This window comes from Photinus pyralis, unplaced genomic scaffold (genome assembly GCF_008802855.1).
Source record: "Photinus pyralis isolate 1611_PpyrPB1 unplaced genomic scaffold, Ppyr1.3 Ppyr1.4_LG6, whole genome shotgun sequence".
Classification (NCBI taxonomy): domain Eukaryota; kingdom Metazoa; phylum Arthropoda; class Insecta; order Coleoptera; family Lampyridae; genus Photinus; species Photinus pyralis.
The window spans coordinates 26013518-26025103 of NW_022170663.1; the positions used below are offsets into that span (position 1 = coordinate 26013518).

The 11586-nt window shown below is 35.5% G+C and overlaps 1 protein-coding gene across 1 annotated transcript; it reads right to left on the reverse strand.

Annotated features, from left to right (window-relative positions):
- Positions 1-1531: 1531 nt before the first annotated feature.
- LOC116173287 (uncharacterized protein K02A2.6-like) lies at positions 1532-10266 on the reverse strand. Its single transcript, XM_031490659.1, has 2 exons — positions 9902-10266; positions 1532-5490 (listed from the first exon to the last, which is right to left on the reverse strand). The coding sequence occupies exon 2, from the start codon at positions 5421-5423 to the stop codon at positions 1680-1682; it is 3744 nt and encodes a 1247-aa protein (XP_031346519.1). The 5' UTR covers positions 5424-5490; positions 9902-10266; the 3' UTR covers positions 1532-1679.
- Positions 10267-11586: the final 1320 nt, after the last annotated feature.

Here is an 11586-nt window from a genome sequence, read left to right on the forward strand (position 1 = left end):
ATTTGCCCATCGTCCTGTTTTCTATGACTTGGGAGATGATAGACATCCTTATCTTAGACAAAGTGTATGTTCCTGTTGATTTTGTATATTGTTTAGGTAGTGGGTCCTATATATTATGCTGTCAATTCCGTAAAGTTTCCGCAGTTTCTCCTTAGTTTAAAAATGTAAATGAAAAGTATCCATGAGCTGTGTGAGCGAATTTTAAATGCATAAATGTAGCCGCAATTGGTTAGACAAATTATACAATTTGAACAAATTTCATGGAGCTAGTTAACAATTAATGTATCAGTATAAATCGAATGAAACAAAAGAGGAAATTACGTGCCCCGTTAAAATAAAGTAAGCTTCATTCTCTTGCTTGGCAGTTCAATGCATCTTGCACATAAAAAGTGCAGTTGGGGAATTACAATGTGCTGAAGCACTGTAATATCGAATCGGTTAGAAAAACGTTAATGAACATTTTAAAATAGTGCTGCCGTAGAGCAAGTTATGTTGTGAAGGATAACCCTTTACGTCTATAAATTATGTCATGAATTTTAAAAAGTCATCATGTAGTGCATTTGCATATCTAGTTTTATTTCAAAATGAGACACGGAATAAAAAGAAAATTAATTTCGGTTAAGCTTGATTTATAACTTGATGGGAATAAAAGTTAAGACGTTCGTTCCAGTGTTAAGGAGTTAATTATGATTGTGTTCTGATATTCAAATACAAGCAAAATTTATGCAAATTTTCCTCCGATTTGTAGGAAAAGTTTTAGTTACGTCATTAACCCGCATTGTTGGAAGATGAGGTTTAAACGTAATTATCGTCCTAATTAAGAAATTTTAATACGCTTACTATCAAAACACTTCGTTACAATCTTTGAGGTAATTGTGTCATCGCCGGTTAACATTAACTGGAACACTGACTTTGTTGGTAAAAGTTTGAGGTGGTTTTTGAATCCCATCCGCCACACAAATTTTAAAACCGCAAGGATCTGCATGTCATCTTGTTTTAACTCTTCTAAATACATACTCCGATATCTTAATCGGCAGGAATCTGGTTTTGTCACTTATTTAGAGCCCTAAAACTATACAATATTTCATCTGTCACAATTGCAACAAATTTCATTGTTTTAGGGACATTGATTCCGCTCGCCATAGTTTTGGTGCTGAGACCAGGATACTTATAAAGCAAAATTTTAACTCACAGCGTTCATTATACATTATAGCTCAATTTTATAATGCCCTTTAATAAAAAACAGCAGGAAGTCACCTTTTCGTCGTAACTGTGTTATAATTTTCTTGTAAAATTCCAGAGTTCCAGCGATTAAATTTTAGTTCCAGTATACGATTTTTTAACAAACAACAACAGCGATGAAACTGACATAACCAATTAAAACTTGATTTTTAAATGCAACAATATAACGATATAATTTCTGGGTAAGTTTAAGAAACATATACTTAGCATTGATGCCCTTTCCGTTTGAATAAAAAATTTACCTGCTTGTGTACGGTAGCCGTTAATGCCTAGAAATATACAGACTTTATAATATTTTACTGATATATTTGTTAACACAAAGACACAACGACCTCGTTGACATCGGCCATCTTGACTATTCTAAAACTACTCTACCGCTAACAGTGTTGCCTAACTTACAGTAATACATTGCATTTCTCCCCTTTTTTTAATAAAAGTTACAAATCCAGCTTTTGAGGAGGTTTTACAATTCTTCCAGATCTAGTGGTTGATTGGGTTGCTGGAGTACCATGACTCACAGGATTATGAGTGACTACTGGATTGGTACTCGATTCTTGAATGTTACGAGAGAGACGTGGTACTTCTTCAACCTTTGGCTCATCTTGATTGTGATCAATAGGAAGTTGAACATTACTACGTTCTACACTAAGATTAGTAAAGTCATTAATTTCTGTAAGCGGAGGTTGTTCTTGTACACTATCATTTTTATCAAACTCACGCACTGATTGACACTTCCTGATATCATTTATGTGATACAATTTGATATTATCATCTATTTGAACAAGATATGTGCTATAACTCATGCATCGTACAATTTTTCCTTTTTCCCATTGTTTGTTATACTTATTTTTGACATAGACAATATCATTTTCTGAATATAATCTGATTTTATTTATAACGTCTTGTTGAAGAGGTTTTTGTTTTTTTGACCATGGTTTTAATAAGTCAAACCTTGTTCGAGGACGAATTTTAAAAATACATTCAGCAGGTGACAAACCTGTGCTGGTGTTAGGTGTATTTCTATGTACAAATAAAAAGTTTTCTAATTTATTCAACATCATTGCAATGGTAACTACCTGTTCTCCTCCTTTAAATAATGACCTTTGCAACCCTTTCTTTATAGTTTGAACTCCTTTTTCTCCAAGACCGTTACTTTCAGGGTGTTTTGGCGGAATTCTAATGAATCTAATTCCGTTTGAATGACAGAAAGAAGTAAAGTCATATGAATTGCCAAAAGGTGGACCATTGTCCGATACAAGTTCAACTGGTAACCCAAACACTGAAAAAATTTGTTTTAATTTTAGGATAGTTTCATGAATGTTTGTGCCACGATCCATAAGTTTAACTTCGCACCAACCTGATTTATCATCTACCAAAATCAAAAATGTCGCATTATTTGATTTAAAAAAATCGATATGTACCCTATAAAAATTATTAGGTGCTGTTGGCCACGGTAAAAGGACTGATTTGTCATTGGTAAAATTTTGAGTTGCTTGACATACGTCACATGATTTTATAAATTGCTCTACATCCTCATTGATGCCAGGCCACCAACAGTATGATCGAATAAGCATTTTTGTTCGTACAATTCCAATATGTTGTTCATGAAATAATTGAAGTATCTCTTTTTGTAGCGATTTTGGAATAACGACCTTGTTTCCTACCAATAAACATCCATTTTCTACAGAAAATTCTAATTTTCTCTTAAAGTAAGATTTAAGATTTTCATCTTTCAATGTGTTTGGCCATCCCGATAAAGTAAAATCTACAATTTTGGATAAGTTTATATCTTTTTTTGTAGCTATGGCTATATTTTCAAAAGTTATTGGAAGATCATATGACAAGCTAAAAGAAAATATTGCATCTGAGATCTCTGTTCGAGTATTCAACGGTAATCTCGATAACCCATCAGCGTTTGAAATATGACTACCTTTTTTATACTGTATGTCATAATTATATGCAGATAATGTAATAGCCCAACGAGTAATTCTCGCAGCTGCAGTAACAGGTATACTTTTATTTTTTCCAAAAATATACTGAAGTGGTTGATGATCTGTGACTAATGTAAAACGTCTACCATAAATGTACTTATGAAATTTTTTTAATGCAAAAATTAAAGCTAAACTTTCTCTCTCTAAATTGGAATATTTCTTTTCATTCTCTGATAACGTACTTGAGGCAAATAAAACTGGTTTATCAATATTATTAATTTTGTGACTAAGAACTGCTCCTACACCATATCCACTAGCATCACAAGTTATGTATATTGGCTCTGTAGGATCGTAATGAGTTAAAACATTATTAGCGATTAATAGATTTTTACTTTCTTGAAAGCACTGTTCGCATTTAGTTGACCAAATAAATTCTTGATTATCCCTACAAAGATCATACAGTGGTTTAAGTTTAGACGAAAGCATTGGTATAAATTTTCCATAAAAATTTAACAATCCTAAATAACTTTTTAATTGCGTCATATTTTGTGGTGAAGGTGCCTTTTGAATACACTCTATCTTTTCATTAGTGGGGTGCACTCCTAATCTGTCTAGTTTATGCCCTAGAAATTCTACAGATGTCTCAAATAATTGACATTTACTTTCGTTAACTTTAACATTATACCCCTTCAATCTATTTAACACATTTTCAACATTTTGATAGCATTCGTTCAAACTGGAACCATGTACCAAAATATCATCCAGATAACATTTAGTCTTTGGTAAACCTGATAATATTGCATCCATTATACACTGAAAAATTCCAGGAGCACTACTAACTCCATAAGTTAATCTATTAAATCTGAATAACCCAATATGAGTATTTATTGTAAAAAGTTCTTTTGATGACTCACTTATTTGCAATTGTTGATAAGCGCCTTTTAAATCTATAACACAATAAAATTCACTGCCGCTCAAGGTTGCAAATATATCACTAGGTAAAGGCAGAAAACAGTGGTCACTGTCAATCGCTAGATTTAATGTTTTCTTAAAATCAACACAAATTCTAATCTCAGAAGCATTCTTTTTAGGTACAACAACAATTGGACTTGCCCAATTGCTGTGTGAAACTTTAGACAAGACTCCAGAGTTAACCATACGTGATAATTCCTCCTCGACCTGAGGTTTCAATGCAAATGGCATTTCATAAGCTCTATGGAAAATAGGTTGATAATTTTCTTTAATTTTAAATTCAGCTTTGAAATTTTTTATGAAAGAATTAGGCTCTTCTTGAAAAAGACTATTATACTTCTGCTTTAAAGACGTAATCATCTTCAATTTGACGTTATTAGATTCAGAAATACTTACACTACCTAACTGAGGTAATTGATTCCCTACTGAAACTATATGGCTACCCAACATTGACACGCGCCACTTATTATTTAAAATATCTAACCAATTTCGCCCTAAAAGTGGTATAAATTTTATATCTGACCTTAATATGACCAATGGTAAATAATATACTTTCCCTAAGTACTTGACGTGCACATAAACTTGGCCTAATATCTTAGCCTTCTCACCAGTTAATACTCTTAATTTAAAATTTACAGGTGCTAATGCTAAATTATTGAAAAGTTGCTTCCAATCTAGCTCATGCATTACAGACCTGACTGCTCCAGAATCCACTTCCATTTCCACACTTTGTTCATCAATGCATACTTTTACCTTTAATATTCCTGTTTGATTTACTTTAAGTGTCCTAATTGAGCACTCTTCGGTTAACAACCCTAACTCGAAATCCTCATCAGACTGCGACCCGCATCCGACATCCTCTTCGTCTTCATCCACCTCATTAACTCTATTGTTCTTACACATTTGCGACTTCCCTGTGTGTCCCATTTGATTACATGAAAAACATTTCCAATTTATGGCTGGACATTTGTTCACATCAAAATGCATTCTGCAACATCTTTTGCATTTTGTTTGACTTCCTTTATCCGGACGTGACTTGCTCGAACCTTGACTACGGGAGGTGTTTTGACTGTGATTAGCTTTTTTTGGATAATTATGTGACTTTTGGTAAATTTTATTGACATGACTTGACTCACTACCCATGACTTTAACTTGACCTTCCGCGAGCTCCATGCTAATTGCTATTTTATACGCACCCTTAAAATCCAACTTACTTTCGGTGAGTAACTTATGTTTAATATTGTCAGCTTTAATTCCACACACAAACCTGTCGCGCATCGCATCATCTAAAAATGTTCCAAATTCACACGTTTTGGATAACTTCTTCAAGCGAGCTGTAAACGATGTGTTGATGGTATTAAATTGAATAAGAACTGCTATTAAACATCAATATGAACAACGTTTTTTATTGTATCAGTTTCTAATGACAAACTCTAAAATTATTTATATAGCAACAAACTACTACCTTAGATCAAACATAAATGAATTATTTAGTTTAAAGATTTTAGTACAACACTTCCCCTCAAACTTTAAACTTTCATTTATGTTACAATGAAAACATCCCCAATTTTTCTCTAAGATGTTGAAATTGAATTTTTGGAATTAGCTTAGTTAAAATATCCGCAACTTGATCTTCACTTGCAACATGCACTATGTTCATCTCCTTATTTTGAACTCGTTCCCGTACAAAATGCGCCCGCACATCAATATGTTTCGATCTCTTGTGGAAACTTGGGTTTCGAGCGAGTTTTATCGCGCTTATGCTATCTACACGAAGCGTTGGTACTTTTTCTAATGGTGCAATTTCCCCAAAAAGACGATTTAACCATACAATGTCTTTAGCTGCTTCGCTGGCAGCCACATATTCCGCCTCTGTGGTAGATAAGGAAACACTTTTCTGCTTCCTGCTTGCCCAGACGATAGCACCTCCACAAAATTTAAAAACCAGACCGCTGACAGACCGTCTTGTATGAGGGTCACTTGCAAAATCTGTGTCGCTGTATGACTCTAATTCGTTAACTTGAGTGTCAACTTCTTTGTAATAAATTCCCATTTCAGCTGTGCCCTTCAAGTATTTAATGATCCTTTTTACCATTGTCCAGTGCTGTTCCCTTGGTTCTTCCAGAAACTGTGAAACATAATTTACAACAAACGTGATATCAGGACGAGTAGATACTGCTAAATACATTAAGCACCCTACTGCTTCTCGATAAGGGGCTTTTGTCAATTCAAATTTCATTTCTTCCCCTGTTAATTGACATCTTTCAATTGGCGTACTAACTGAATTTGCTTCTGTCATTTTAAATTTTTCAATTAGGTATGTCATCAACATACCGTTTTTGATTAATGAAAATTGTTCCATCGTTATGTTGATTAATTTGAATATTGAGAAAACATCCGACTGGCTCCGCTGTCATTTTGAATTCTTCTTCGAGTTTTCCAATGAATTTATTAATAGATTCTTTTGTTGTGGCAACAACCAATCCATCGTCCACATAAATAACGACTATCAGTTTTTCATTTTTGGAAATACGGTAAAATAAACATGAGTCAGCTGTACTCTCCTGTAAACCAAATGAAATTAAAACCTCCTTGAACCGTTCGTTCCAGCATCTTGGGGATTGTTTTAAACCATAAAGACTCCTCTGCAATTTACAAACACGCTTACTTCCATCTTCATAACCTTCAGGTTGATCCATGTAAATTTCTTCATCAATTTTTCCATATAAAAATGCAGTCTTGACGTCAAATTGAGCAATCTTCAATTTTTCTTTCGCTGCAATACTCAAAACTATCCGAATTGAATCAAGTAGTGCCACAGGACTAAATGTCTCATTATAATCAATACCTTCTCGCTGACTAAATCCTCTGACAACTAAACGTGCCTTAAACCGCGAAACATTCCCGTAAGAATCCCGTTTCACACGATATACTCAGCGATTAGAAATAGTTTTTCGCTTTTCCGGCAGTTCAACAATTTTCCACGTCGAATTTTCTTTCAATGATGCCATTTCTTCGTTCATGGCGGTAACCCAATTCTGCTTTTCTGCCGATTTTATGGCCTCGTTATAACTTTTTGGTTCAACAACTTCCGAAATCATTGCATATAACAATCTGTTTGGTGCTTTGAGATCGTTCCGATTTCTGAGATGTCGTTTTTCCAAGATTTCTTCCGATGCTTTACCCTCCAATTCCTTTTCTTGAGTTGGTGTGCTCGTCTCTTGATCGACAAAATCTTCTTCATGATCTTGCAAATTCCCTTGATCGATGAAATCTTCTCCTGGAAATGTTTCGGGACCTTGACTATCTGCGCTTCTTGTCTTCTCCGGAAATAATGCCAATAATTTTTCAGACTGTTCTGGTTCAAAAACAACGCATTTACTGCGAACGATGCGATTTTTCGATTTATACCAAATACGAAAACCGTCAATATTGTCAGAATATCCGACAAAAATTCCTCGTTTGCCTTTTGGGTCCCATTTATTTCTCTTTTCTTTCGGTACGTGCACGAAACAATCTGTGCCAAAAACATAGAAACGATTTAAATTCACCTTCTTCCCCGTGAAAAGTTCGTAAGGAGATTTGTTTTCAACTCCACTTGGTCCACTGCGATTCAAAATGTAAACAGCAGTATTGACCGCTTCCGCCCACAAATATTTTTGGCAATTTTTTAGCCAAAAGCATTGTTCGAGCCAAATCAACCACTGTTCTGTTTGTTCGTTCAGCGCATCCATTTTGTTCATGCGTATAAGGATTTGACACCGCCAAATTCACCCCGTCCAACTTCAATATTTTTCGAACCTCGCTGTTGTCGAATTCTTTTCCTCCATCACACTGCAGGGTTTTCATCGATCTACCAAGTTGAGTTTTTATGATTTGTAACACCTCTACAATTTTTCCAGCAGTTTCTGATTTTTCCTTGAGGAAATAAACAAATCGCATTCTTGAATAATCACAAGTAAAACACGCAAAATATTTAGCGCCACCCAACGAAGTGCATTCCATTGGTCCGCACAAATCAACATGTAGAATTGTTCCAGTCGTCGTAGCACGCTGATTTCGTGATTCAAAAGTACTCCGGTGTTGTTTTCCTTCCACGCAAGCTCCGCAAAACGTTTCGTCCTCGATGAAGTCGATTTTCTGGTTTTTCAAGATTTTCTTGACATGTTGTTTGTTCTGATGTCCGAATTTTTCATGCCAATTTTGAAGTGTAATTTTCGTCGTTAGATTGGCCTCATTTACATAATCTTTTGGAAATGTTATTTGGATCACCATCCTGAATAATTGACCGATTCGAACTCCGTATGCTTTTACAACTCCATCCCGAGTGAATTCACATCTTTCGCTGGAAGATCTGAACTTCATGCCCTTGTCCAACGCAGCCGTGACCGAAAAAAGATTTCTTCGTGCCCCTGGCACAAAAAGAACATTTTCCATGTGACATTCTATTTTCTTTCTGTCGACATAAGCCTGAAATTTTATACTTCCTTTTCCGAGAGCGTCCATTGTTGATTTATCGCCGACATAAATTTTCAAGGGAACTGCAAACTGCTCATAAGACAAAAACCACTCACGATGACGAGTTATGTGATCTGTAGCTCCGGAATCAACAATCCAAACATCGCCATCTTCCGCGCTGAGAGCCTCACATACGAACGCCTCGCCTCGTCTTTCGATTTTTCTTCACTGTCTTCTTTTCCCTTTTTGCAATTTTTCCGGATGTGCCCTACACGTCCGCACCGGTAGCATTTAATTTTATTAAAATTATTGCCACCATTATTGGCATATTTCTTTTTTATGTAGGCCTTACTAGAAAAAAGTGCGACTAACTCCTCCTGTCTTCCTGTTTTCTGCTGCCGACGTTTTTCTTCCGATGTCAACACTTCAACCAGATTCACAAATGTTTGCTGTTGTTCAGATCTCGCCCACCAAGCTTGTTGAAGGCCCTCGTAATCATCTGAGAGAGAATCGAGCATCTTTACTACGAGTGAAGACTCGTCCGGTTTCACATTCAGCTGCTGCATGCGCAGAACCAGCTCCTCATATCGAGCAATGTGAGTCACCATATTTTCAACAGGATTTTTACTAAAATTGAAAAATTCAGTTTGAACAGTATGCGCAGCTTGTTAGTTTGTTGCTCAAAAATAGAATGCAATTTGAGCCAAATTTCCCGTGCCGTTTCACATGAAACCAACAACGCCATAACCTTTGATTCTAGAGATTTAATAATTATCTGATTTGCTGCGCGATCTCCCCTGTCCCAAGCCTTGAATTTTGCATCGTATTCTGCCTGATTAAAGTCCTTATCTTCAATAGCTAATTGCTCTGGCTTCAGTATTTCCCCAATGCAAACTTCATACGCGTCCACTTTTCCTCGTAATAAATTTCTTATAGCAAATTTCCAAATACTCCAATTATCAATACCCCGTAGTTTTTCTATTCCTTGAATTTCCATTTTTCGTGTCGTCTCTTGTCAAAAAAAAATTGATTCCGATTTTATCGATCCACTGCGCTATCTATTCCACGCTAGCAACCAAGATGACGTACCAACGAATATTTAGAAAGAACCACGCTCTGCTACCATGTTGATGGTATTAAATTGAATAAGAACTGCTATTAAACATCAATATGAACAACGTTTTTTATTGTATCAGTTTCTAATGACAAACTCTAAAATTATTTATATAGCAACAAACTACTACCTTAGATCAAACATAAATGAATTATTTAGTTTAAAGATTTTAGTACAACACGATGTAATCGATTCATTGCTCTCCTGCACCGCTGTATTAAATTTGAACCGTTCTGATATAACCAACCGTTTCGTACAGTAGTGGTCTTTTAACACTTCCACTAACTCAGAATATTCCTTTGCACTCGGTAAATCAGGTGCGACCAGATCCTTTAGAATGTTGTAACCTTCTCCCCCAATAAAGGTGATTCAAAATGAAACTTTCTTTGCTACATTGACTCCATTACATGTAAACAGTTGCTCTAACCGTTCAATCCACGATGTGATGTCACCGACTTTAGCATTAAAAGGTTCAATACTACCCATTAGTGCCATTTTGTTAATAATAATTTTGACTTTTGACTTGACTTTATACTTTATACGTTAAAATAGACTTTCATGACTCACGTGCATTATGCCAGACGCCACTCAATTGCACATTTCCTTTACTTTTTCAATGAGTTCGTTTCCGTTTTCGTCGCCAAAATATATGCTGTGTACGGTAGCCGTTAATGCCTAGAAATATACAGACTTTATAATATTTTACTGATATATTTGTTAACACAAAGATACAATGACTTCGTTGACATCGGCCATCTTGACTATTCTAAAACTACTCTCCTGCTAACAGTGTTGCCTAACTTACAGTAATACATTGCAGTTACCTATATACATGATTCCAGCAGATGCGAGCAGCGTCATATTCAAATTCTTCAGGAATAAAGTTTCTAAAATCTCTCATAATGAGTTTCCTATTTGTTGGTTTTTCGACATCAAGATCAATTGTACAATGCACCAATCGATGGTCGGAAATATTTTCAGCATCCATCGTACCACTGTTAAGGACCTTTCGTGTTTTCAGGACGTTTAAAATTTAATTTTTGGCTACTTTGCTCAATTATTTCGGGAGATGTATCCGCAGATGTGGTCGTTAGGGGACGCTTCTTTGTTTCTATTTCTGATAGGGTAAGAGTCTCTTCACTGTTTGTCACTGATACGCTGTGGTGTTTTTGATGGAATTCAGATTGTCTAATGTGACTAGCTTCTACTCTGGAATTTAGATTTACTGTGATTTGTTGAGAGATGTTTTTTGTGCTTTACCTTCCTCTTTTTTATGCCCGTGTCTCTTGCAATTTTCGCACTGTTCTGCGGTTAAGAATATTCGGCAGGGTTCTTCATTATAATTAATCAACACGCTGTCTGGTATAATACATATATAGATAATTATTATCTCTGGGTCTGGGATTATGAATACTTGTCGACGTCCGCTGTGCGAGATAAGAGGATTGGTACTGTTAATTTTCAGATGAGTTATCGAGGATACTGCTTTTATGTTGAGTTTGTCTAGGATGTGTTGTATGCAATCGTGGGGGATGTACGCTGGTACGGTTAGCATTAGACGTTTCGCAGGGCTAATAAGTTTCCTTATTGGTACTACATTGTTGTTGATCATTACGTGAGAGAGTTTATTTGTAATTTCGTCTGCTATTTGTGGGATGCGGAAGAAAACTACTACTCTATTGTGGCTCATGGGGTACGCATCTACAATATTTTTGAGGTCTGTTATTTTTTCGAAGGCTAATACGTATTGGGCGATTTCTATGGAACGCCGTTTTAGTATTTATACCAACATTTTATCATGTATCATTTTAAATAACAGTCAATCTTATGTCTCTAAATTTTTCGTTTGTTGTTTTTATCTTACGTATT

Coding starts and splice junctions, on each gene's coding strand:
- LOC116173287 (XM_031490659.1), bottom strand. CDS start 5,423: ATGCGCGACAGGTTTGTGTGTGGAATTAAAGCTGACAATATTAAACAT.